The 27,275-nt window shown below is 41.0% G+C and overlaps 8 protein-coding genes across 8 annotated transcripts; 4 read left to right on the top strand and 4 right to left on the bottom strand.

Moving 5' to 3' along the window:
* Window positions 1-833: 833 nt before the first annotated feature.
* Window positions 834-3,992, top strand: PKNH_1316900 (conserved Plasmodium protein, unknown function; the record flags this gene model as incomplete). The annotated part of the gene is made up of 1 exon (XM_002258058.1): window positions 834-3,992. One exon carries the CDS (start codon window positions 834-836, stop codon window positions 3,990-3,992), a length of 3,159 nt encoding a protein of 1,052 aa, XP_002258094.1.
* Window positions 3,993-4,621: 629 nt separating this feature from the next.
* On the bottom strand, window positions 4,622-5,623 carry PKNH_1316800 (U5 small nuclear ribonucleoprotein 40 kDa protein, putative; the record flags this gene model as incomplete). Its single annotated transcript, XM_002258059.1, has 1 exon — window positions 4,622-5,623. One exon carries the CDS (start codon window positions 5,621-5,623, stop codon window positions 4,622-4,624), a length of 1,002 nt encoding a protein of 333 aa, XP_002258095.1.
* Window positions 5,624-7,672: 2,049 nt separating this feature from the next.
* Window positions 7,673-9,892, top strand: PKNH_1316700 (thrombospondin-related protein 1, putative; the record flags this gene model as incomplete). The annotated part of the gene is made up of 1 exon (XM_002258060.1): window positions 7,673-9,892. The coding sequence occupies one exon, from the start codon at window positions 7,673-7,675 to the stop codon at window positions 9,890-9,892; it is 2,220 nt and encodes a 739-aa protein (XP_002258096.1).
* A 610-nt stretch (window positions 9,893-10,502) lies between these two features.
* PKNH_1316600 (protein transport protein SEC23, putative) lies at window positions 10,503-12,966 on the bottom strand (the record flags this gene model as incomplete). The annotated part of the gene is made up of 2 exons (XM_002258061.1): window positions 10,503-12,482; window positions 12,667-12,966. The coding sequence occupies 2 exons, from the start codon at window positions 12,964-12,966 to the stop codon at window positions 10,503-10,505; spliced, it is 2,280 nt and encodes a 759-aa protein (XP_002258097.1).
* A 2,955-nt stretch (window positions 12,967-15,921) lies between these two features.
* PKNH_1316500 (dynein light chain 1, putative) lies at window positions 15,922-17,215 on the top strand (the record flags this gene model as incomplete). The annotated part of the gene is made up of 6 exons (XM_002258062.1): window positions 15,922-15,988; window positions 16,127-16,279; window positions 16,376-16,575; window positions 16,741-16,806; window positions 16,917-16,979; window positions 17,168-17,215. 6 exons carry the CDS (start codon window positions 15,922-15,924, stop codon window positions 17,213-17,215), a joined length of 597 nt encoding a protein of 198 aa, XP_002258098.1.
* Window positions 17,216-17,315: 100 nt separating this feature from the next.
* On the bottom strand, window positions 17,316-19,686 carry PKNH_1316400 (conserved Plasmodium protein, unknown function; the record flags this gene model as incomplete). Its single annotated transcript, XM_002258063.2, has 7 exons — window positions 17,316-17,417; window positions 17,529-17,604; window positions 17,733-17,904; window positions 18,018-18,491; window positions 18,636-18,773; window positions 18,935-19,388; window positions 19,618-19,686. The coding sequence occupies 7 exons, from the start codon at window positions 19,684-19,686 to the stop codon at window positions 17,316-17,318; spliced, it is 1,485 nt and encodes a 494-aa protein (XP_002258099.2).
* A 2,024-nt stretch (window positions 19,687-21,710) lies between these two features.
* On the top strand, window positions 21,711-22,229 carry PKNH_1316300 (small nuclear ribonucleoprotein G, putative; the record flags this gene model as incomplete). Its single annotated transcript, XM_002258064.1, has 2 exons — window positions 21,711-21,780; window positions 22,048-22,229. 2 exons carry the CDS (start codon window positions 21,711-21,713, stop codon window positions 22,227-22,229), a joined length of 252 nt encoding a protein of 83 aa, XP_002258100.1.
* Window positions 22,230-22,399: 170 nt separating this feature from the next.
* Window positions 22,400-27,013, bottom strand: PKNH_1316200 (phosphorylated CTD interacting factor 1 WW domain-containing protein, putative; the record flags this gene model as incomplete). The annotated part of the gene is made up of 3 exons (XM_002258065.2): window positions 22,400-22,631; window positions 22,865-23,268; window positions 23,522-27,013. 3 exons carry the CDS (start codon window positions 27,011-27,013, stop codon window positions 22,400-22,402), a joined length of 4,128 nt encoding a protein of 1,375 aa, XP_002258101.2.
* Between the last annotated feature and the right edge of the window lie 262 nt (window positions 27,014-27,275).

The following is a 27,275-nucleotide window of genomic DNA, read 5'->3' as shown; positions in this document are numbered from 1 at the left end:
TACATATATAGATATATGGATATATTTATGTGAACACCGCCGTTTGCACACACGTGTACACACACACACACCGGGGGATAGAGAGCGCTCGCAGGTGTGTGTACTTTTTTCACACCCCGCATTTGATTACGTAAAAATTTGCGAACGACGTGACAAACGGTTTAAATACCGAAAGTTCATGTGTGAAGAATAACAAAATTTTTTATGTGACACTCGGATGCGGAAAAGCATAGGAGAATCATTCTTACGTTGGAGAGAAAACTTATATAAAGGTGCTCGGTACAACATAACTTGTTCTACTCACCAGTTGATGTTGTTTTTTTCATAACGAACGTGCACAATTGTAAACGGTGTGGATAATAATTCTGTTACGTTTTCTTTTTTCTATTTTATTCATATATATATATTTTTTTTTTATTAGAAAAATTTGCATTACTTGCTATCAATTTTTTCTGTTTCTCACTCTTCTTTACTATATATTACGTTACAACACGCGTGTTTGCTCGTACGTTCGTCTGTTTGTTCTATTTACACATATTCGTACTTATGTCATTAATCAAAACGTACACACCTGCGTGAAGAATTCTAAACGATTTCTCCATTGTGTACTCTTCTTTGGAATGCCCCTCTGAGTAGCCAAAGAAAAAATAAAAAAAAAAAAAAAAAACTCCACCCTACATAGCGTTAAAAGTTGAGAAATATTCTTGCCTGTTCAGGTAAATTTTGACACAATTTTTTAATTTTTTTTTTTTTTTTTTTTTTTTTGTTGTTGTTGTTTTTCTCCACTGCTACTTTAACCCTCCCATTTTGTAACCCTCCGATCGTTGAGAAAAATGGAGGTACTGCAAAACATGCAACGAATGGACAGGCGGATTATGGAAATTAGAAATTTGCGAAAATTGATGGACGATAAGCTAGACATTGACCTTACGGTGGACGTGGGAAATTACATGAACGCGCTAGCCAATTTACACATTTTGGAAAAAAAAAAAAAAAATTCCCAACTGGTGGTAAGCTCGGAGGAGCTCAGAAGTTGCGGCAATAAAAAGGGCCGAAGGAAATCGAGAAATAGCGTCTCGTCAAATATGGGTGGACGAGGAAGGAACAACGGAAATAGGAATAACAAGTCGAACGGAAATGGAGGGCGTCGTGATGGGGGCCGCGCCGGAGGAAGCGGCGGGTACAGTGGAGGAAACGGCGACGATAATAACAATCGTGACGACCGCGGCGACCGCGGTGACCGTGAAGACCGTGATGACCGTGATAGCGATGAGGAGGAAAAGGAAACCCCCAAAAATAACGACGACGAAGACAGTGACAAACCCAAGAAGGTGAAGAATAAAAAAGAAGAAGGCGAATCCGAAGGAGCTGATGAAGGTGGAGAAGAAGCCTCCGAAGGGGTAGACGAATTAACCGAGGAAACGCGCGATGATGCGGGTGAAGTGACTCAAACGAAGGATCTCGAGCAGATAAAGTTGTTGCCGGATATACAGTTGCTCGGGGCCCCCGAAAATTTGAATTCACAGATGAGCGAAGAAGAAGCAATGGAAAAAACAACGAACATTGTTGAAGACAACGACATAATTAACATGATTAACGACAACGCGTCGTCCATTCGAGAGTACAGTTTTGAGGATACGCACATCAAGGCGTGTCTGTTAGAGAACAACACGGGGGTGCAGAGGTTATCGCCAGAGGAGGCTCGAAAGATCGGGAAGAATACCGTAAGCAACCCTTTTACGGCGAGCAGTTGTGCAGGAGAAACGGACGAGCAGTACGTACGAGTAGAAAGTCTTGGGGATAGCGCTGTTGGCGTGATTAACCTCGATGAGTGTGACACAATGCAAAGAGAGGAAGAGAACTTTGCATCCTCCCAGTTCAAGCGCTACAAGACCGAGGCCATCAACAAGTGCATCCAAAGACAACAGACAAAGATAAAGCTGAACAATGTTTTGGACGAGTTGATGGTAAAAAACCCACACCATGTTGAATACCCCCAGGGAGAAAATTCGGAAGAGAATATATTATATGAAGGAGACAAGAACAATGGTTTGGAAAGAGAAAATGAGAACTCTCATCCACATAATCAGCAACACGAAAACTACAGCAAGAACTATGACCAGAAATATAGCGACTTTATCAAACACTACGTAACGAACGTTGGGAATTTTTACAGAGATGTGGCCAAACCACAAGTTGAAAAAATGATGAATGCACAATCACAATCCTTTGGACTAAGACACCTATATAAAAGTGCAGGAGATTCATCGTACGGATATGGTAGTTCCGAATTGAATAGATCATTGTCTACCTGTATGGAAGATGGAGATACGAAGAGGGAAATGGACGACTGCAACTTGACAAATTACCTGACTTGTTCAGGCGACAAGGAAATAAATAGATATTTCGAAGAAAACATGAACTGCATGGCTACACCCCTGGCAGAAATGAAAAAGTACATGCCTAACCACTTGGGGTATTACGAGAATTTTAATTACTCCAAGGCGCTGGAATCGCTGGGGAATTACAGCTGTACGAATGCCAAGGAATACCTCTCAAATTACGACTGTGTGAATAGCGCGCGCGCGTTTGTAGAAGAGAATTCCTGCGGGACGCGCCTGGCACGCCTGACGGAGCAAGTCAATCTGGAAAATGTGCGAAAGCAAGTTAATCTGGAAAATGTGAGAAAGCACGTCAATATGGAAAATGTGAGAAAGCACGTCAATATGGAGAACGTTCGAAAGCACATAAATATGGAAAATGTGAGAAAGCACGTGAATCTGCCTTCCATGGTCAAGCGCATCAACATAAGGAGCGTCGCTGAGCGGATCAACGTGGAGCAACTAAAGCAACGCCTAGACGCAGAGGGCCTTCTGAACGCACAGTTCTTCGATGGAAATTACAACATACTGGGAGACGCCTACAGAAATTATGTGAACAAGTACATCGAGGAAATGAAGAAATCCCTGCATCAACAGAAGGAGCACTACACACAAAACGCCAACTGCAATGCACACTTCATGAACAACGGTTTTGTCAAACTAGCTGCAAGTAATCTTCGTAATCTAGGTCAAGCCTATTTCAAAAATAGAAAGGAATTCAACTGGAATAACCATAAGAAGTACATTGCATTTCATCATAGGAAATATGTGGGGTTGTTAGATGAATGTTATAAGAGGAGAGTTCAGTCTGTGAAGAAAAAAATTAAGGTGAACAAGGAATTTTTCGACAACTACTTTAGAGCGTGCACTATTGACTGCAACAGTAACTCGTACATGGGTTCAAATGATCTATCCAGAAGTGCTATTTCTCTTTTTGACTATGGAAACATAGAGGTAAATTCGCTCGAACAGACGAATTCTCTAAATATAGGCGATATGCATCTCCCCTCCTTATTTAAGGGTTCAGGTTCTTCGTCCAACTTGAACATGGTAAATAGTAGCAGTGACTCAGAAATGGTAGAGAGCGTGTACGGCAAGTCGGAGGAAGGGGCAAACAGCAGATGCAACCGAGACATGGCCACTGAGGAAGGTGAAGATGCATACGGGGATACGTACGAAAATGTTGATGTGGACGATGAACAAGTGAATATCCCCTGTTTTCCACAGAAGGAAAACAGATTGAAACATTTGAAGTCGGTCATGGCAGACAGTGGAGGAATCGAAAGCGATATCATATATGATCAAAAGAAAAATATCTTCTTCGACATGAACGACAATGCTTATGTACACGTTAAGGGAAATTTATATTTTAACGCAAAGGACAAATTATTTTACGAAATTGACTATGTCGATGATTTCTCCTACGAAAACCTCAGGAAGGGATTCCTTCAAATGGGGCATTTCCTAGTCACTGAGAAGTATGCCCCCTGCAAACTTATCATGCGACTGTGCACACAGTTTAATTCGTTCATGTACAACTTACTCGGGTTGCGCAAGTACAACGTTTTTTACGCGGACCAGGAGAACCTCGTCGAAATTATCATCAAGTGATGGGACTGGAAATTCAATTGGACGATGAGGCGTCACTGTATTAGCCCCAGTGTGTTCCTTCCCCACGTTTTTATTTCTTTTTTCTTTTTTCTTTTTCCTTTTTTTTTTTTTTTACTTTTCCCTATCGTTTCTTACAAACGGCAGTGTCCCCGCGTGTGTGTGTGTGTTTTTTTTTTTTATTTCCCTCAAGCAGCACCTAAACATTTGACACGCCGCCCTGCGCGTAGACGATCCATTGTCTGTGTTGCTCTTTTGCTACAGTTAAAAAAAAAAAAAAAAAAAAAAAAAAAAAAAATTGTAACTCATTTGTAGACCATTCAATATAATAACCCCATTTTTGAGTGCTTAAAAAAAAGGGTATTGCCCATTTGATGGGCAATCTTTTAACGTGATTTTCCCCTGGGGGGATAAAAGGGGATAAAAGGGGAGGGGGTCAGTCACACGTAACGATACGTTCGTTACGTTGTGGCAAAGCAGGCCACGCCAACCCGCTGACGCCAAAAAAAGAAAAAAAAAAAAAAAAAAAAAAAAGAGAAAAAAGAAATTACTACATTGTCTTGTACGCAGGATGTATACAAGCATGACTACACATATGAGGAGATGCGTAAGAGTGTAATGGTGTCTTCCCCTTATAACTCGCCCAGAAAAATCGTTTTATCCGACGAGCAGGACACCACAATGTCTTCATAAGGGTGAAAGGCAACGTCGTTTATGGTGCTTGTATGACCAGGCAAGGTATACATAAGGATTTTTTCTTTGTAATCATAGATGTAGAGGTGGTTGTCTCCACTACCACAGGCAAGGAATCTATCGTTATTGAAAGACAATTTAATTAAATTGTAATCTATGTTAAACCTCGGTGCAGGTAGTTGAAACAATAGTTTGTCATCACAAGGGAAAGGTTGAATGTCCCAAAGGCAGATGGTTTCATCCGCACTGAGAGATGCCAAGACAGTCTCTTCATTATTTACAGCTAAGCCGCTTATATAATGCTTGTGACCTGTAAAGGTATCTTCTAACTCTCCAGTGGTAATGGAATATTTACTTATTTTATCATCTGTAGAAGATACGTAAAAAGATTCTCCCTTCTTATCTGAACAAATAGCTAAAAATGGACAATCTGAAGTAACTGTATGAACACATTTTTTACATCTAAAATCCCATATTTTTACAGTGGAATCATCACTACAGGTGGCAAATAAATTATAATTAATAACATCTAAACCGTTAACGATACTTGTGTGCCCTTTAAAGCTTCTAACTTTTAATTCATTCTCTACATCCCATAGGAAGGCATTGAAATCAGCGGATGCACTGCATATGTGTGTGTCGTCTCTACACCATTTGGCTTGCAAAACTGCGTTTTTATGTCCACTTAAAACGCTCAACGTTTCACACTCATTGTATACATTATGCACCATTATTGTCATGTCTAAACTCCCAGATGCGATGAACTTTCCGTCAGATGAGAAGTTCACTGAATACACTTCCTCCTTGTGGCTGTTAATTAACATGTTGGGGGAATACAGACCCGTTTTTCTCTCTCCCCCTCCTGGTCCTGGGCCGGGACCCACCCCTCCTTGCCTTTCGTCGGCGACCAATGCGTGCGGATTCGCCTGAACTATTTCCATGTTGTAGGGAAGCGATCACAGACTGATGGGAGAGCAACGCACTGGTCACTTGAATTGGTGAGGCCCCCTCGCCTGTCCTCAAAATGGCATACTAGGTCTTCTTTTCCTTCTGGCAACCTCATTCTACGCGCGTGGTGCGGCGTTCTCCTGCGACATCTAACCTCTTGGAAAATTCGGTATGGGGGTGATGATCCAACGTGGATCTCCCCCCATGTAGTAAAGGCGTAACCGTTAATGTACTTTTTTTTTTTTTTTTTTTTTTTTTTTTTTTTTTTCCCTTTAGGCTGCGCGGCTCCAGTTAAACTGGGTTAACCTCTTGCGGGTACGCCACGGGAAAATTTATTTACTTGATGGGTTCCTTACTCATCGGCTGGATATATATTTTTTTTTTTTTTTTTTTTTTTTTTCATTCGATGAGAAGTCGCATTAGTTCACTTACGCCCCAAAGTGTCGCTCTTTTTTTTTAATGAACTTGTTATGCGCCTACCGTTATATGCAGTCGCACTAACTGCGGTGCGCTCTATTTTAACCTCTCCATTTTATGGCACCCGCGAGTTATGAACGAGGCGACTTGGGCGAAGGAAGAATGTTCCCCCCCCTAAGGTGTTCACTCCACGTCGTGCCTCCCACATGGCGTCACAGAAAAAAGAAAAAAGGAAAAAGAAAAAAGGAAAAAGAAAAAAGGAAAAAGAAAAAAGGAAAAAGGAAAAAGGAAAAAGGAAAAAGGAAAAAGAAAAAAGAAAAAAGAAAAAAGAAAAACGTAACCGTTGTTGAGCGACTCCTCCAAGAGGAAAATATCGAATTGGTACATAAGTAAAAATGGAGTATTCAGATAATTTTTCTTTTGCCGACAGTGAGGAAGGAACTTTCCATAGGTGGAAAAACGACTACCACTTTGGGAATTGAATAAAAATTTAAAAAGTGTACTGCGGACAATTTATGTACATGTGATGGAGCACCTTCATCAGTTCACATGGACGTGGTGGTGGTGGTGGTGATGGTGATGGAAAGAGGCTCCATTAGGTAGACGCAAATGCTCCAAGTCTTATAAAAAGGAAACTCATCCCTCCATTCCTGTTGCTATCACATGAAGATTGGCTCTTCTTACACATCTGCGCAGAAACTGTGGGAGATAATCTTAATCACCAAGTGGGAATGGATCAATTATCCCTCCTCCATCGAATTTAACATTCAATAAGATATTTGTGTCGAACTCCATCCAAGAGGATTCACATTAAGTGGACAGAAAAAAAAAAAAAAAAAAAAAAAAAAAAAATATATATATATATATATATATGCCCTTCTTGATTACAGCTCCGTTGCTGCTATGTCTTTACTTCTACCCCTCTTTGGTTCTTTTTAAAAAACTTCCGATAAGCACCGATTGCCATGTCTCCTTTGCGATCATGGAGAAATATCATCTCTGGTTTATGCCTGTAAGGTCTCTCGCCTGTTTGTCGCCTTGGGAGGATCACCCCGCATGCACACCTTGACCTTAAAAAAAAAAAAAAAAAAAAAAAAAAAAAAACATATGCACGTCATCTCCCACTACATTTAAGTTGTTCTGTGTCAAAAGGGTTAGCAACTTTTTAACTGAACGAAAAGGCCACCCAAAGGTTATACAGTTGTAAAAAAAAAAAAAAAAAAAAGCAACAATAAACATGCAGGAGGTGCAAAAAAAAAAAAAAAAAACGGGCCAATGCTAATTCTGGTTATGACAAGAATGTCCACCACATATTTATTAAGACAAAAAAAAAAAAAAAAAAAAAAAAAAAAGATCACCATTTTATCTTTATAATTCGCATGGATACTGATTGGAAAATTTTTCTTAGTAGAGAAAACGAGTTAGCAAATGTGAGAACGTAGAGGAAGTGCTCTGTTGGAAAGAACACTCCCTCAGGTACCTAAGTCTATAAAAGGTGTAATTAAACGTAAACGCAGAAAAAGCGGTTTTTTGGGGGGTGTCTTTCCATTCTCACATGGGTATTGGTACTATTCTTATAATACTGTACCCATCGACTTTACCACTTGATTGTGCTTCTCTACAAAATGAATAACAGAAAACTCCTCTTTAGTATTATCCTACTCCTCTTGCTGATCACATCTCTCCCTCTCTGTGAGACAAATGTATCACAAGGAAAGTTAGAAGGAGAGGAAGAGTGCGCTCTGGTGTTTTTTCATGGTGAACGGAATGGACACCCCAGAGATGGTAACATGAAGTGGACAGTTTCGGCATGGACGAGTGCCATGTGGATAGTTACTACTTGGAAGAACACCACATCGACAAACAAGATATGGAGACTGGGAATTATTGCATTGACTCCTCTACCTACCTCCTTGAAGACGAACTGGGGAGTGCGCTTGAAAAGGAACTCTCCTCCGATCAGGTCTACAATGTGGAAATCACGAGTATATGGGTACAACAGGAGAAGTAGGTTATTGCAAGGGGGGGGTGACGAGAAGGATGAGAAGGAAGAGAAGGAAGAGAAGGAAGAGAAGGATGGGAAGGATGCGCCGCACGGGGATGACAACAGCAGTCAGTACTTCAAGTGCTTCGTAGACAAGGCGAAGGAGAACCTGAGCGTGGAGGAGGAGGACATGGCCAGATGGGTCGACCCCGAACACAACTCTTGTTACTGCAGTGAAGAAAATACACAACCATGTACCATGGACGACATAAGGAACTCTAAGTTTATAAGTCAATTGATGAGGACAGAAATTTGTGATATCAGTGACAAGGGGAATGAAAACAACCTGTTCATCGTGTTGGACAAGTACTCCACAATAAAATGTTCCAACGTAGAAAGTACGACGAAGAAAATTAATCAGATCGAACTGTACAACTATTGCAAAAGTGGATTGCCTTCCTGGGACAACAAACACTTTTATCAGTACCTAGATTGTGACACGGTGAAGAACAAAAAAGGAAAGACGAAGAAGGACAGGAAGATAAGTTCAAAGGATGTTAGAACGGGTGCACGGCGATGGGGCGAAATGTGTGCCGACCTATGCGAGGATATAAAATCGCTATGCAACTCGAAGAACGCGCAATTTTACTCCTTCGAAATGTGCAGTAAGTATTACGAAATAAATCACTTCACCGCGACTATTTATAACGGGATTTTTAAAAAATTCAACGACAACTGTTCCTACTTGGACCCCACAAATAGGGGATTACTTCTATGCAAACATAAACACATAGCGTGTGAATTCAGTGAGTGGTCCGATTGGAGCCCTTGCTCAAAGTCTTGCAAAAATGATAATTACGATGCTGAAGCAATTCGAAGGAGAATAAGACACCTAGTTAAGGAAGTGAAGTATGTTGGAAAGGCGTGCAGCACAGTGGTAAAGGATAAGAACAAATTGTTAGATGTAGATTTTTGTAACGATGTTCCTCTTTGTTCTTCTGTCAATCCGTCTAGTAATGCACCCAATAATGGTAATCCTACTGTTGATACTCCTACATCGGAGAAGATATACAACAACCCTCCTTTTGTGATACCTCTTAAAGAAATAGAAAAGGCTAACATGTTGAACGATTTAAATCAACAGGATGGAGATGTTATAAATGAGAACTTCCTACATAATGATTTGGATACCCTAACCCAGTGCACCGTGACAGACATGGCCCGATTCGAAAATTCAAGGGAGTACAATGAGAAAATTAAATCTTGCGCTTGTCCTCCTTACCACTCTCCATGCTACTTCAAAGACATATACAAATCAGATTTCTGGAAAAACTCCTTCGATAAACATTGTGCGGATAATCCCACTCTTAACGTTGTCACAGCAGACTTTGTTATGCTCAGTTGTGATAGCTCTATCACCATTAGGAAGAAGGAAATTGCAGTTCATACATACCTTGCCATGACATTTGATTGTCGATCACCTACATTTCAATACCTGTTTTGCTCCAAGTCTAATGAATCTTCCAGAACGAATATTTTTTATATCACCCTTACTTGTGCCCTTGCCTTAATTTCTGCCTTGTACCTCATGCACTTTCTCATCACCGAGCATGACAAGTGGGCCTTCTTCATCACTAGTGTCATTCGCTCCAAACGAACTTCCCGGGCGGATCCCCCTTCCACAGGGCCCTCCTCCGATGAAGCCAGTGATGCGGCCGAGACAACCCAAAAGCGAAATGACATCGGCAAGCGAAATGACATCGACAAGCGAAACGACACCCAAAAGCGAAACGACACCCAAAAGCGAAACGACACCCAAAAGCGAAATGACACCCACAAATCAAATGATACCCCACCGTAATCTGCGTGAGGCTTTTAAAAGACGCGCAAGGCAATATGGATCGAGAAGTTAATTGGACGTTTAGTAAAAAAAAAAAAAAAAAAAAAAAAAAAAAAAGAAGAAGAAGAAGAAGAAGAAGAAGAAAAGAAGAAGAAAAGAAGAAGAAAAGAAGAAGAAAAGAAAAGAAATAGAAGGAGGGACAAAGGTGTATGTTCACTTTGTGGATGCAAAAAATTCTTGATGATTTAAAAAGTTTCAGAAGGCGAAGTGACTCCACCTGGGGGGTATCACTCAAAAAAAGGGATGCGTCTGTGTGGCCATATGCTAAACACGCGGAGGGTAGGCGGAAAGAAACTTCCAAAATGCCAACTCTTGGCATCTGTCTACAGCTTCACTTCATCCTCGCAAGGAATCAAAATGTTTGTTTTCATAACTAACACACAAATTCCAATAAACTTTTTTTTATCTTCTTTTTTTTTTTTTTTTTTTTTTTTTTTTTTTGTGCTCCTTTTCCAATTGAAGGTGGTTAGAAAAAATATTCCAGGGTGGGGAGTTCCTCCAGGACGCGCCAACATACAGCATAAACGTACCTCCTTTTCAAGCCTCCCCTTCTGACCGCACTTGTTCGTCCTCACGTCTGTACGGCTAGCTTGACCAGGTGGTCCATAAATATCTTGAGCGACACATCGTCTGTGTTGATAATGTATGACTCACTGTTCGATGTTCCGAAGGTGCTACCACTGAGGGAGTTGTGCGTGGTGGAGGGGTTCACCTTGGCCAATAAAAAGCGACTCTGGCTACCGCCACTATTACACAAAACAAATTTAGGGATAGGGAATCGGTCCTCCAAAATGGACTTGGCATCTTCATGAGGTGCGTTGAGTAATTGGCTAAAGTGCTCGTACTCTGGCTTCTCGTGAAAGCCCTGTTCTCTCCACTGGTATATCATTTCTCCGTACCATACGACGATGTGGAAATAGGAATCTAGAAGTAGGATGACATTAGACTTCAGTGACTGCGCATCAAGAAGGACAGGTACAGGGGTGGGGGACTCAAAGGAATATTGCAGTAAGGCGGGTTGTATCATAATCAGAGAATTCATTGCGTTTTCTCGAAGAAGGATAGATCTGTAGTAGGCGGTTTCATCTGGACTTGCATTGAATGTCTGCAGGAAATGGGATCTCCTCAAGTGATACATAAATTGCGGATAGATTGAGAACTCTGGAGATAAGTGAAAGGAATTCACATCATCCTTCTGATAATCTGCAAAGGTACTTACTAATCTTATAAGTTTTCTATCTAGCCATCTTAACACATCTATGGGTTCATCCGTTTCGGCTTTTAGAACCGCAAATCTAGCCATAATGACAGCGGCAGTCTCTTGATCAAAGCCCTGAGATATTTCCGCAATGTTGGCTTCTGCGAAACGGTAAGAAATGGTTGTAACTCGTAATCGTCTTCTACCACTAGGGTGTTGATAAAGTGTTTGGAACTGTAAGTACGCTTGTCTATCAGGTGGAAGTGAAGAAATATTTTGGTTAACGATTTCAAAGTAGAAGGCTATGGTAGACTGTCTGTCTAATGCACATATGGTCCATTCACACGTTCCTCCTTCACCTACACAGGTATCAGAAACATAATTTGCTATTTTTTTATTGCTTGAACATGCACCGATGGCACCACACACTTTGAACTCCTTGGAACATATGATTGTGAGCTTCGCATTGTAACCGTGTTTGATGTATCCATTGGAATCTGTCTCGAAAATTTTTTTAAATGAATCCTTAAATACATTCATGGAAAACGAATCTGCCATTACCATATAGCCGTTTGTCTTTTCACAACATACCTTCATTTCATACAATCCGATCTGATCCAGTGAACATGCGAAAATATCTATCGCATGACCGGATGCAACAGCTCTATTAGCCAAAGACACATAATATTTTAATGCCTTCTTAACATGCCTCGCGTTACTATTCTCCTTCTGTAAATCTAGGTGGTGTCTTAAAGATTCACTTAATGGAGTGTCCACAATTTTTCCCGGAGAGGTTGTATCTGCTCCTCCTATGAACATCATTACTCTGCCACTCAATTGGTTGCAACAACATTCTAACAAACCTATTGCTACACTAAGAGCTACCCCTGTGCACCTCTTTGCTCTTTGATCAGGAGGAGTTGGCCAATTATCTTTTTGTATATCTTCCAACAACATATTAATGTTGTATTCGCATTCACTAACTGGTTGCAGAAACCTTCTGGCTGATGTAGACGTGGTGGAGCTTCTTGGATCATTTCTTGTTCCTAAGTTTAATTGCTTTTGTAAATCCTGTGCAGTGATATCCTTGGTCCCCTTGAAAACATACGACTTCAGGCAATCCTTGAATCCTATTTCGTGTACGTAGCACATATTTCCAAAGGTAATTATTCCGATGTGCGCATCTGGTGGCATCAAACTTATGCACTGCTGTATTGAATCCTTCAACTGTTCCAACTCTTCCTCCAAGAGACATGTGTCGATAACAAACAGAAACGTAGGCGGTGGAATATCTCCTACGTTCGATGGCTGTATATACTCAATGTTGGAGTACATCACATCGGCAGGTAGATTCTGCAAAAGCAAAGGTTACGTGGTAGCGTGAAATGGTAATCAAAATGTACACTCGGACTAGCGAGACAACACAACATGAATAGATATGCACATGAAAAAAACGGAAGCATAGGAAATGATCACATAAATATCCTTCACTCCTTTTCTCATCGAGATGGCTATGGTTTCCTCCACTGAAGCGTACCTTCTCCGAGATGTGCTCCGCGTAGTGCATTGGGAAGGGGTTCTTGATATTCGAAAAGGGGCATGTCCATGTCTTGTTCCTAAAGTCTATGTTGCAATACGGATTCAAGATGCAGTTACTCGTTTTGCATTTAAGTGGTTCGTATTCCACTAACTTCACGCTGTTGTCATCTGTTCTCTTGAGAACTGTGTACAGACAACCCAAGGGTACCTCGATTTTCGACGCCTCATTTTTTGTAGGTGGCCATAAGTTCCAACTAAATCGAATCCCTGTCTGATTTTCTTGCAAGTGTATATCCATGTTACGCTATTTATCGGTGCATCAAGGGGGTGTCTGTTTTTGTGTCTGTGTAGAAGGGGGAAATGGAAGATGCGACAAATGCCAAAAGAGCTGGGGCCTTTCCCTATGGCTGTCTAACTTCCGAGGGCACCCTCTCTTCCTACACAATTCCTTTTGTTGCCTCTCCCCTTCTTCGTAGCAATTACTTTAAAAAATATGGGGGAGGTACCCTCTGCGGGTGTGAAAAAAAAAAAAAAAAAAAAAAAAAAAAAAAAAAAAAAAAAAGAACTTCCTGCGCTCCGTTGAGTCTTCCTACGATGTGCTTCTCTCCGCGAGCATCCAAATCAACGGATGCGACACCGTTTCCTGTGCATCTGTGATTCCCCCCTCGATGTTTTGCCTCTTCCTCCTTGTGTACTCACGACTACGTAGCGCACCCAGGTGTGTCACCCCTGTGCACACACGAACACACAACTACATGCGAGTGTTGCGAGGTACTATTGTCGTGGTTGCTCCGAATGGGGCAATGACTACCCGTTCTAGCGAGCTGTTTAACAACCCTTACGGGACACTGAAAGGAAGAGAAAAAGAAACAGAACAAAACAAAACAAGAGTTATTACAAAATTGACTGGTTGACTCCAAAGGCATACTTCATTCGCATGTGCGAGCTGATGGCTTCACTCGTATGGGGCGGGGTGGTAAGTATCACGATCGCTCCTCGTCCATCGGTCAGTTGAATGTGTTAAGTTGTATTGTATGCATGCGAGAATAAACTTCCGGTGCATTCTTCTTTCCTCCCCTCTTTTATGGACATTTCTTCGCTTTATAGGGTAGCTGCACTACAGGTTGCCACATGGGCCGCCAAGTATAAACCACACTGCATAACGTATGGCGAAGCGTATCGCTGAGAATGTATGGCCCAACGTAAATGCGTGGTATAACATACGCGCGAGGGACACGCTCGGGCATAGCATGGCATACAAGCGCGCGAACGTCAAATGACACTTGGGCGCTTTTCCAAACGAGAAATTGACGCATATAACAAAATTAAAATGACAAATGGGGGAAATGTTTTTCCTTCCGTATGATCAATACGGTGGCCACGTTCAAAAAGAAAAAAAAAAAAAAAAAAAAAAAAAAAAAAAAAAAAAAATACGCCAAAATTTAACAACGTTTTTGTGCATTACGGAAATTTTTTTTTTTTTTTTTTTTTTTTTTTGCGTAACAAAATGGGGGGGGAGGGTATTTGAAAGCGTTGCTCCTAACTGTTGGCCTGTGGCGTTAGTGTGCCAACTGCGCAAAGGGAAAACGAATGAGGAAGTCAATTGCGGAAAAGAATAACTAAAGGGGGACAGCTGTTCTCCAAAAAGTAACACCCAGTGGTCACGCATATGTATATAAATATATAATGTAAATCATTACCCTCGTGGTGCCATTCCTGCTGATGTGCCTTTATGTGTCCATGGATGATACTCCAAAATGGAACCATAAAAAAGAAAAAAAAAAAAAAAAAAACGCCCAATGCAATACGAGTGGATCAACCTGTGGATAGAAAATTCAAACGCAATAACAACTTGCAACATTATTTTTAAAGTGGAAAAAATTAAGGAAAGGGAGACATGAACAGGTCGCTCTGGAAAAAAGGAAAAGAAAGGAACATCCATTTGGGAATTTGTTACATTATCCCCTCCTCTGCACTGTTTACACGTTCATCTGTTAATACGAAGGAGGTGATAGCACATGTGTACTCTTCTGCTAACATGAAGGAAGGGGAAGTCTCCAGGTTGGTGTGTAACGCCATCGTCATAAACATCACCATAGATATTATATCACCATCGCCTTTCCTTCGAGGATGTGTATCCTTGGACGGTCAGGGAAAGAGGAAAGGGGCTACACCGTCAAGGCGCACAACCGAATGGGTGGCATTTACACTCTCTTGAAAGAGCCAACAAATGGGTATCATGTAAAAAGTGAAAGGTCCCCACAATGTGTGACAACAGACATATACCCACGTTGACTTGAAAAAGGGGAATCGGTGCAATACTCCTTCGTATGTGTCTTTTTTTTTTTTTTTTTTTTTTTTTTTTTTCTTTTTTTGCCTGACTGGTCAGGTAAAATTTGAGGCAACTCGCCATTGATGAGAATTCAAGGTGGGGACAAAAAAATATTTAACAAACTGAATTTAATCCATTTTGATGCTGTGTGTTCGTCGCGGGCAGGGGAGCAAAACCCACATCCACCGTTTCATCATTCCATCGTTCCATCGCTACTGCTTCGATGATTTGTGGGCCCAGCAATTCTCGCTAGCTGAACAATCAACATGTGAATGTTTTAACTTTTGTGCCGAAGCTTTTTGGTCAGTGCCTTCTCCACCCAAAGGTACACTTGCACACGCTTCCGTATCTACTTGTGCGGAGTCAGGAAAATCATCGTAGCGTGGCTCCGCTCAAAGGGGAGAAATGTCTATTCAATTGTCCATTGGACCGGTTGAAAAAATAAAATAAAAAATATATATATATATTTCATCTTGGTAGAAATTTACATCTCCAGTAGTGATCACATCATCACATAAAAGATAAACATTGAGGAGAAACGAACAGGGGTGAAAAAAAAAAAAAAAAAAAAAAAGTACCCTTGCGCGGTATGCAGAAGCGTGGGAGAGTATCCATGTGCACACACAAATTGGACACTTCCCTGTGCGTTCCTAGATCACTGGGTCTTCTCTTCCTGGGTGAGCCTTGCACAGTCTTCGGAAAACTCCAACCTCGGGAGAACATCAACATGGGGAAATCTCCACCCGTTGTGAAAGTGGCACCCTCTCCGTGAACCCTTCCCGCGAACCCTTTCACCATTTTTTAACCACTCCAACGCTGGCATCTCCGACATCGCGCCTCCTCTATACGTGCAAAAGAAAAGAAAGAAAAAGAAAAAAAATAAAATAACCCAACCCTTTTTGCAAAATAATCCATCTCTAAATGAGTAAAGCGATGGCCAAGGAAGTCACCATTTCCCAGTGCATCAAAAACTGGGAACAGAAAAATGGTAAGACAGAAAAAAAAAAGGCGGCTCGAACAATACTAACGGTGCAGAGCTTCAGTAATATTGTATACCCCATTATGACCGCCCATTTTTGTCAACGCTACCCACTCCCCCAATGGGCACTATCCTACCTCCTTGTAGGCAGAAAAATAAGCGAAGAGGAAGAAGTGAGCTTCATTTGCCACATCCCCTTAATTGAAAAATTAGACAACAGTATCAACTCACTCGAAAAGTGCAAGCGCCTGTCCTTGTCGACGAACCGAATTGAAAAACTCGTCCCGATGTCCGGTCTGAGTACGTTTGTTCATGTTGAAACGGTCATCGGTTTGCTTGTCTCTCGCTTTGCAGATCAACTTTCTAATTGCCCACTACTGCTTCCCCTCGTCACAGAAAATATTGAGATCCTCTCGCTAGGAAGAAACTGCATTAAAAAGTTCCAGTTCCTTGAAGACATCAGTGGCACGCTAAAACAACTCTGGATTTCCTACAACAACATTGATAAGCTGGACAACCTCCAATCCCTTAAGAAGCTCCAAGTGCTTTACTTGTTTCACAACAAAATAAAAAATATCGAGGAGGTCGACAAATTGGTAAGTGTGTACGGTGCCTTCCTCACATAGCCGTACCGAACTGTCCATGAGAAGTACCATCGCATTGACCATTTTTTTTTTACTTGACTTGTTCATAAAAAGAGCAACATATAATGTAGTATTTTTTTTTTTTTTTTTTTTTTTTTTTTTTCCTCCTTTTTGAAGAGCGTCTTGCCAGAACTTGCCGAATTGGGACTTAAGGGAAACCCTTTATATGAGGGAAAGACAAACGTAATTTTTGCTATACCCAGTTGGTTAATTTGCTTGTATCCTGTCTCCCTTCGCCAGGCAAGTCAAACACGTTTGTTCTCTTTTCGCCCCTTTTCCAACAAACTTCGCAGGAGTATATGAAGTTGGTGATTTTAAAAAAGTTGCCTCAGCTGAAGGTAGTGGACAACGAAACGGTAAGAAGGAGTGTTTCCACGTGTGTATGATAGAAAAAAAAAAAAAAAAAAAAGGAGGCAGAAAAACATCCTTCTAATGGACCATCAGTGCCACAGAGGAAACATACATAAGGACACATGTGTAGACACATGCATAACTCCACATATGTGTGTGTTTTTCTTTTCTCACACCCCCATGAACAATGCAGATCACGGAAAAACAGAGGAATGACGCCCTGACCGTTGAAGTTTTTTGAGCAGAAAAAAAAAAATGTACCGTTTTGGTATAAACAAAAATATATATATAAAAAAAAAAAAAAAAAAAAATTGCTACGAGGTGATAACACCCTTTTCATTTTAACCTTTTGTCCCATCCCGCTTCCCCTCCGTCTTAACCTTTACATTCTTGGTAATGTCAATTTTTCGTTCATAAGACTTTATTTTTTTCTCCACATTGTTCTGCGTGCGGGATAAAAATGGAGAAAGAATAAACAGATATATACCTATTGGCTAGCACATTGACATACGAACATGCGCGATCCAAAACTAATGGCTCTAACACATCCTTACGATGTCTTTGTTCAGTTGTATGCACTGCAGGACCGAGTTTTTTCCCATGGCTCCGACATCTTCGTACTGGTTCATTCTGCAGGGGGTTATTAAAGCGAAGGTAAGTCGTTGGGGATATGTTATCGATGATAGGTTGTTGGTGGTAAGTAGTAGGTGGCCAATGTCAAAGGAGAAGACACACAACTCCTCCTCTCTCTACGTTACTTATTGGAGATGTTATTGGTCGTGTCAATCTTGTTGGTGAGGTCGATTATCATCTTGTTCATTTCGTTCAGAGTGCAGTTGTTTTTTTCGATGATGGTCTGCATTTCTTTTCTCCTCCCCTCCCGTTCTTCAATTTTATTGTGCGTCTCTCTTATTTCGTTCAGCAGTTTCCCTGTGATATGTGATATGTGATAAGTGATAAGCGATAAGTGATAAAGCGTGTTTGCAATGTCTAGTTGTTTGGTGATATGTAATAATTCGTGTGGTTACTGGTTCTCCCCATACTTAAGCAGGAGTAGCTATCCTCGTGTTCTCGCATTAGGCGATCATAGTTCAGCTTCTGATTGTGGATGAGCACGTGCAGGTACCTAAAGTCAACATTGTTGATATTTTCATTAATCGTAATTATATAGTTCATGTTAGAATACTTTTTCCTATATAAGTTTAGCAAAGTGTGATTTGTCTTTCTGGCCTCTCCGACTTTGTCTCGATGCTTCTTAACGATATCACTGAAAAATGCATTTAAACAATCCTTCCGTTTCATTATGTAGTTGTCTTTTTTCATTTTCTCTCTCCATGCGTTGTAACTTTTTATATCCTCGTCCAATTCAAAAAGGAGAATTTTACACTGAGTGATCATGGAGAGGATCATCGTTTTTGCGTTGTCATAATAAACGGTGCTTTTTTTTATCTTCCCTTTAAGCTTTTCTATCTCGTTCACCGTCAGTTGTTCCTTCTCGGCCAGGTTCAGGCGACTCCCTACGGGGCGAGGAAGGGGAAAGTGAAAAGAGAGGGAGTAAAAGGAGTAAGGAAGATACAGAAGAACTCCATTGTACATTCCCTCCTAGATGGTGCACAATCCAATTCACGCAGGGCCTTCTCCTCCCATCCGCAGAAACTTACTTTGGATATCTTCATGCGCCTCGCACGACTGAATGGAGTAAAACTCCCCCGTGGACTCCTCCCGCTCCCAGTGCAGACAAATGTTTTTCTCGTTCGTCTGACAGGGAGATGCGTCGTGCTCTTCCGCTCGGGGTACTTCTGCTAGTGGGGTGATAGTAGTGTAAGTGAAGTGAACGATATGGATGAAGAGGGTGAAACATATAAAGGGTAGAACATATAAAGGGTAAAACAACACGATGGAGATGCCTCCCTTTCTGTCGTTTTTTTCTCCTCCGGTTTGTTATTCCATTGGGAGGTACCTCTTTCGTTAGGCTCCTCCTCTGCCGTCGCCGCCCCTGGTGTGTCTTTCCCCTCCGATTGTTCACGAACTAACGGTTCGTTTGAATTGGATCCCCGAGAAACACAAACCATGTCATCGATGTCAATGCTGTACACCCTGTTTGTGAGTTCATCCTTGGTAACCTCGTGTTCAGACAATCCAGTGTTAGGAGACCTCCCATCTACTCCCGACTTTGCTAATATATTTTTTAAAACATTTTTGTAATTTTCTATCGCCTTATCCAAGAGTTCATTCAGATGGGGTCCAAACTCATCTTTTGGTAGGTTGAAGTTTATTTCATTCTCCACGCCGTACAGACTGGTACACACGTGATGAAGGTATGGGAGCACCTTCAGCAGTTTCGTCTGCTCTTCGTAACTCTCAATCAATTTTAAAAAAGCTCTGTTCTCCAACTCGATGTTTTCATTTTCTCTCTGCACAAGGAGGATGCAGAACAAAAAAAAAAAAAAAAAAAAAAACATACATTTGTGTGTACACATGTATGGCTTACGACTACTTCGTTGCCCATGTAGTCGTCCAGCTAGTGTGTTACCCCCTCTTCATATTACAACACCGTTTTTTTTTTTTTTTTTTTTTTTTTTTTCTACACTTCCTTCTTCACATGGTACAAAAAATCTGCCTCTCCATTTTGTTGCCACTCACCTTTATATCCTCATTCCGAATAAACAGTTCCTTCAGTAGAATTTTCTTGTCGTCCAGAAGGTAACTCATGTTTTTCAAGTTCGGTGCAGTATGCCACTTTTGCTTCACTTTTAGCTACTTTTTTTTTTTTTTTTTTTTTTTTTTTTTTCTCCTCTTTTGTCCAATTTTGCGGCGCACACCGAGGTGACAGCGGAAACGGTGATTGACTTGGATGCAATCCGATGGGCATCACTTGCATCCCCCGCCTTTAAGTAAAAATTGAGAAGGCGATGTAGACCATTTTTCCCTTTACCTTTACGCTTACGTATTGCTTACAGATACATGTTCTTCCCTCTTTGATCATATAAAATAACGTGCGTGAAAAAGACAGCCAAAGAGGGGGGGGAGGGGAAGATTGGAAAAAAAAAAAAAAAAAAAAAAAAAAAAAAAAAAAAAAAAGAGCTAACCAGGAATTGCAAACATATCAACGGATAACTTTACCACCTCGAGTTACACATAATTTCATATTCATTATTTTTCACCATTCGGAGTTGATGAATTCATCCTGATGAAAATTACACATGGCGACCTGATGTTTCGCTGTTCGAAGGGATACCATCCTCCTCTCTGAAGCGGTAACGCCCTTCCGTGTGCACCTCGTCCTTCAAATTACACACATAATGGAATAACCAAATGAGTACCTAGAATTACCAAGTGGAACATTCCTTATCACTCCTTCGGGAGCATAAAAAAAAAAAAAAAAAAAAAAAGGAGTAGTTCTTTCCGTTCATGGACCTCCCATGTTTCGCCATCTTAACGATGTGCATACACACACCCCCCTGGGAGTTTCACTTATTTCATTCTTCTACGTGGGTAAAAAAAATGGGTTATAAAAACGTGCTATAACAGGTTAGAGGAATTTAGAGAAGAATACATTTGGCGTTATGCGATTGTATACACTCCTTAGAGCTGATGCGACCAGTGTGTACCGCTTGGTATGGAGTAGATGATAATAGTAGGCACAAAAAAGGAGAAGGAAAGCAAAAGACCGAAAATGGGAAGGAAAACCGAACGAATGAACGAACACAGAGAAAAAGTGCAAAGATGTGTCTCCACCCTGAATGCTTTCCGAATGTGACAAAATATTAACCAACGCGGGGGATCCCTTTGTTCTTTTGGAAATGCAAAAAGAGAACAGCCAAGAGGGGAAGGTTGTCCCTAAGTTATCTCCTCTTTGCGTTTTCTTTCTTTTATCCTGCTGTTAGTGAATCTGCCATACCCACTGATGTGAATTACTACCCCATGTTTCGAATCCACCAGTATCAACATAAATGGCGGGGCGTGGATGTATATGTAATGAAGCCTACAAACCGTAGTAGCACATAAAAAAAAAAAAAAAAAAAAAAATCCCTAATTACATTGCGGGATATGGAGGACATTCTCCTTCATTGTTCGACACCTCCCCTTGTGGAGAAGAACACCAGGAAGTGATTGTATATTTTGATGGAAAGGTAAACTATTCTATGCATAATTTCTACACCGCGTATTTTTTTTTTTTTTTTTTTTTTTTTTTTTTTTTTTTACATTGCCACCTTCATCAAAAAAGTAGCGCCCTGAGGAAAACTCGATAAAGCCAAAAACACAAATGGCTATAGCCCCCCTTGAACGTTCGGAGCGGGGGAAAAAAAAAAAAAAAAAAAAAAAAAAAAAAAAAAAAAAAAAAAAAAAAAAACGGAACATCAGTTGGTCAATGATTCAAGCGGCATAGGAAAACAAATCGAGAAAATGCGGATCTGCTCTTACGTAAGTATTATACATACTTCACGTGGCCGACATTACAAAGGCGCAGATACACAACATTGCGTATCCATTCTGGCTTAATCCATATTTCCACTGCTCAGCGGGTGGGTCAGATATTACTACAAAGTGACTCCAACAGAGTATCAAAAACATAAAGCAGAGAGCGCCTTATCCTGGTTTGACAAACTCATTTTTAAATAGAAGAAGGTGGTACAAGGAACAGGGAGAGCATAGTGTAATCCTTATACTTTTTTTTTTTTTTTTTTTTTTTTTTTTTTTTTTTTTTTTTCCTACGGTCCGGAGAAAACAGAACCATGCCGCTTACTGTGGGGAAGGCAGGTCCCTCCTCGGACTTTCGGAAGTTCATGGAGAAGCGACTTCAAGGTAATGTGCTTTTGTGGAATCGAGCCGGTGGGCGGTGGGGTGGCACGCGAAAAGAGGGAAAGTCAAAAAGGGAAAAATGGAAAAAATAAAAATATCAATGTGGAAAAGAGCAAAATAGCGAAACAAAGTGATCGAGATGGATGCCAGTCTGGCTAGCAGACGACGCAACGCCGGTCGAAACACACGCACCAAAGTTGTCATTTCCCCTTTGTTTACAACCATTTCTTTTTACATTCTGCACCCCTCCTTCTATCCCCTTTTTTTCAGTGTACCTAAATGGAAACAGACAAATCGTAGGAGTGCTAAGGGGATACGATACCTTCATGAATTTAGTTCTGGACAACACGGTCGAGATAAAGAAGGAGCAACAAATTGATATCGGCATTGTCGTCATCCGGGGCAACAGCATTTCTTACTGGGAATGCCTGGACAGGGTTGACATTAAATAAGAGCATTGTCGGCTAGTGCGTGGAAGGCTTGGGGGAGAAGACGAAGAGATACGCTTGTAAAAACTGTGTACGTTCGCACAAATGTAGCTATGCGTTCATGTCTATTGCTTGGTCCTCCCCCCCCAACCCATGTTTAGCGACCTCATTGTATCTACCAATTCTGTAATTTTTTAAACACATCTAGTGAATTCCCATGATGAGTCGCTTTCCTCATAATGTATCCACCCATCCGTCGAGCTTATTCCTTTTTTTTTTTTTTTTTGTTTAACGTAACTTAGATTTTCCCATGTCTTCTTTATTTTCAACACAACCTTCTTGTTAATTACCCCCTTTTGAATTTTTGCCTTTTCATTTTGCAAAATAAAAACGAAGCAGTCGCACGTGGAAATGTACTCTTCTTCCCTGCAAAAAAAAAAAAAAAAAAAAAAAAAAAAAAATAGCTAATATTGTGTGCAAAAGTGGGAAAAAAATTACCTGACCCACCTGAACAGGCAAGGTAAAAATTTTAGAAAAAAAAAAAAAAAAAAAAAAAAAAAAGGCATAAGCATGTGTGTGCGAGCAGGGGTTTTCCCTTTCATGGAGTTTTATTTCTCTCAGATAAGCTGTCCTTTTGCTTCGTTCTGCGGTTGGCTAACCTGCTCTCCAACAGTCTCGTCGAAAAGGTGTAAGAATTTCGTGGCAACAGAAAGTGAGCAGACAAGTAGGGAGACCCAAAGAGCAACTCGAAAAAGTAATTCTTGTCTTGCAACATCGGGATGACCAAAAAAAACGTCAGTTCGTTTTCCTCCTTCTTTAAGTGGTGCAAAATGTACACGATCAATTGGTTAATTAGGTACACATCGAATGGGGGGTTCACTTCGTACGCTCCGCTGCGCAATGGAAATTCGAAGAAGTTGCCCGAGCTCCCAAAAAATGTATCGATGTCCGGGAAGAACGAGCAGTAGGACGGTAGAACTGCGTTGAGAGGAGAGGAGAAGCACTCATGCCTGATTTTCAGCTTTCTCCGTAGCAGGGTCATTACGCGCTTCGGCACGCAGCTCTTCCGAGGGAAAAAAAACAAAGAGGACATGTGTTCATATATGTATACATGTATATATGTATATATATGTATATGTATATATATATATGTATATATATATATGTATATATATGTATATGTATATATATGTATGTACACGTATATGTATATACGTATATGTATGTGTACGTTTATGTGAAGGGGCTTAAGGATGACGCACCCAGACAGGATGTACACGCATGCTCCATTCCGTTATAACTCTCACTCGACGTACCTGCAACCCCGAGTGGCGCACATTTCCAACCAATGTATGATACCGCATGATGAGGAAGAGAACCAGAAAGTGGAAGTAACGCACGAAAATATTCTTTCGGTTTTTTATGAGCATCCCGATTTGCTTGTAAAAACAGTCGTGAGTTTTATCTTCCATGGGGGGAGTGTCGCAATTTGAATCCCTGCACAACACCAAGTATCTACCAAAGCATCTGTTGCAGACGCAAAATACACGATTACGGAGGAAAGAAAAAACAAGTGGATTTCTCTTATAAAAAAAAAAACAATACCTATAAAATAGTAGGCAAACGTTTACGTAATTTATTTTATATGCCCTCCTTGTCTTGTAATCCTTTTCGTGAACAAAATAATTCTTCCCATGAAATCTGTAGTATACATTTGGAGAATCCACCAAGTTTCTCTCCCCTTCTTTGGATCTTAAGTTAAAAATAACAAGATTTTTTTTCCTCTGAATGTAAAAGCAGTCTCCTTCCCAGTCTTCATATAGATGGTAGTTTTGTATCGATCCACTTTTAAGCAACCTTTGTATGTATGGACGGATATTCCTCCTGTGCTTCTGTTTTGTGTTCATTTTATCGCTTTCCGATATACGTATCCTTTGGGAATGTATGTTGCTTCTTCTGTGGAGGGAGAGGTTGATTCCTCTGTTCATATTGCTCATGACCCCCGGGGAAGTGCCTCCAACAAAGGTGTGTACGTCCATCGCATTGGCGAGTCTGTACACCAGCAGGAGCAGCCACACGTTTAAGTTCTTCACACTGTTTTGCAGATACGAGGTGATTCCCCTTAATCCCCTTTTTGCGATAGAAATGCTTCCACTGTGTGTACATAGAAGGTGCAGCGCTCGATGGAACTTACATGTGAGGTAATCCTCAACAGGCTTACAAAACCATCCCCGTTGGTATATTCTGGGGAAATGCCTGTTCACACTTGTAGTGCGTGCCACTGTGCGTGTCTGTGTAACTAACGCTACTCTTCCTTTACGATTCATGCACCTTGGTGAAATTTCCCTCCTTCGAAGTGTAAGGAACGACTGGACCATGCACAAATAAAAATACATGTTCACATGCACGATGCTTTCTCTATATAAGGCACTCAATAAGGGTCGTAAAAATCTCTTCAGATTTTCTAAAAACGTTTTTCCTTCAGTATGCAAGTATTCATGTAAAAAGTTGTCCTGGTGGAGGAACACTCTCTGTTTGTCTTCCAACTGGTGGAATGCACCTAGTTGGTGTATTTTTTTTACTATACTATTTTCATCTCGTTTTTTCCGAAATCGGCTTGAAGGGTTATTCTTCTTTGATGTGATTCCCCGGGAGAAGCACCTATCCGATTGTCCATTTCTCTCGCTTCTTGACGGGATAGAATACAATTCGCATGGAGGTGAATAAGTATTACAATTCCAGGCGATCTTCTTCTTATTTTCTCCCCCTTCTTTCCCCTTCGGATTTATTAACTCACCGAGGTGGTTTAAGATGGAATCCTTCCTGTTCAACTGTTGGAAGCAGAGTCGGAAAATCCCTTGGACATCGTGGCACCGAGACCTCTTCCCCGTCTTAACCGAATTGGTTCGCTTCCCTTCTCTTAGTTTGATGCATTTCCCATTGTTGTATCTACCGCATGCACGGCAGACAACGGGACAATGATGGATATTTCCTTCATCTCCTTTTCCCTCTTTAAATGATATAAGGTGCATTTGTCCCTCGCGAAGAATGCACGCACTGTTCACGACACTGCGAAAGTGAAGACTCAAAATGGATTCCTCTTGGTCGATAGGATCGACGTAGTACTTCCGCAAGGTATCCAACACGATGAACACTAACCGTTTCTTTTTCTCCAGTGGGGTCATCTTTTTGTTCCTCCGTAATGTATGGTACAAACAGAGGAGGCACGTGGTGAAGCACCTCTCCGTATCTTTCACTCCATTTGCCTCCACCCTGGAGGGGTTACTACATCGGTCTGCACATTGATCATTATGGTTTGGTCCTTCACAATTGCGTTGCTTCGGATTAGTGGACTGAAAATGGAGAGAGAAATCGGCTCTCCCCGTTTTACTACTTCCCACAGGGATATTTAAAAAGAGGAAATAAAAAAGGAACAGAGGAAAGAGATACCCGAGGGGTAGATGCTCACACAGGAGAGCAATGTTCACGACGGTCATGTGGAGGAGTTTCCTAACATCTTCCTGTAGCAGATTGCGAATATAATTTTGTAAAAAAATCAACTCGTCTCTTGCGTCCATCCGGTGGTATTTATGCACAGGTCTGAAAAACACCTTTAGACAATCGGAAATATCACTCTGCTTCGGTTCCCTCATTTCAAAGGAGCTTCCTTCTACGTGGAACTTTTTTCTAGAGAAAAACGCCTCCTCATTCTTATCCTTTTCCTCACATGAATGGAAAATCCTACCAATGTCTTCACAAAAGGAGTTCCATTTAAAGAACCCGTTTTTACTAACCAGGGAGTTGAAAATGGAATTCAACAAGTTTTCGTATAATTGCCCCGAAACAAATCGTCTAATAGTGTAGCTAATTTTTGTTCCGTTGACTTTGATTTTCTCTTGTCTGCATTTGAGGTACTCTCCATGTACACTGAGGGGGAAGGTACCTATCCTCTTCCTATGAATAGACAAATTATACGTGGGATATCCCATACAAATAGGTAGGACCATGTAGTTTGTTGGAGAATTTTTCCTCCTTCTGCTAATACCTTTTTTATGATCACTTGGAAGAGTGCCAACATGGATACTATAACGGAGGAACCTTGGACATGAAGAGTTTTTATCCCTCCCGTTAGATTTGGTCATGTGGGTAAAGCCTAAACTGTGAAGATGCTCTTTTAGGAATGTGAAATGGGGATTACCCCTGTTCCTTTTCAGAAACGGTGCAATGAAAGCGCAGAATTTTTTTACATATCGTGCGTCGCAGAAAAGGGGGCTGATCTCTCGTTTTTTACTCATCCTAATAATCGTGTTGTGTTTTCTCTTTCCAAAGTGACGACGACAAAACTGGATGCACCGCACGAATCTGACGAATAGCCAGTAAAGATAAGTGTCTTCATCATCAAATGAATAGTTGGACCCATCAATGCGAAGACTGAATAAGAATCTGTTCATGGTTTCTTTCTCCAAGAAACAGACGTGTCTGTTTAGTTCCAATGCATCTACATGGTAATATCCCTTCACGTGATGTGTCTTGGTAAATTCATGGTTAATGCAGTTTAGCCTTTTTTGCAACGACATTTCACGGGGACTGGTTTCCCGATCTTGGAAGTTACTTCTCATCTTAGCATCCTCCCTTTTAATTATTTTCAAGCAGTTATTTTTTAACTTTAAGTTTTTCCTGTAAAATAACTCGAAGGTGTATACATTTAGGAATGCCTTGCGCAGTTTTATGGTCTCCCTTTGGAATGTGAGCTCCTTCTGGAGATCCAGTCGACGGGAGGGCGAAGGAATGGCTGGTTGTTCTGTCATTATGTTGGAGGGGTTAATGATGTAGAGTAGTATTCTGTGGGAGCAAAACAACTTGAAGACGAAAGCCCTTTCACCAGATGAGAGCTCTTTCACCAAATGAGAGATGGGGGTAGTAGCCACAGTCGTTCATAACAAAGGAACCCCTTCAGGAGAAAGCACCTCCGAAATATCCTCGCAGTGGTACGAAGAACATGTCGTACTGGTAGTGCCTTATTCTAAAGGTTACCACTTCCCTTTTCCGAAAAAAGGAAAAATAAAGGGG

Source organism: Plasmodium knowlesi (genome assembly GCF_000006355.2).
Source record: "Plasmodium knowlesi strain H genome assembly, chromosome: 13".
In the NCBI taxonomy this organism is placed as follows: domain Eukaryota; phylum Apicomplexa; class Aconoidasida; order Haemosporida; family Plasmodiidae; genus Plasmodium; species Plasmodium knowlesi.
The sequence above is the reverse complement of the archived record's forward strand: the minus strand, read 5'-3'. Positions and strand labels throughout refer to the sequence as shown.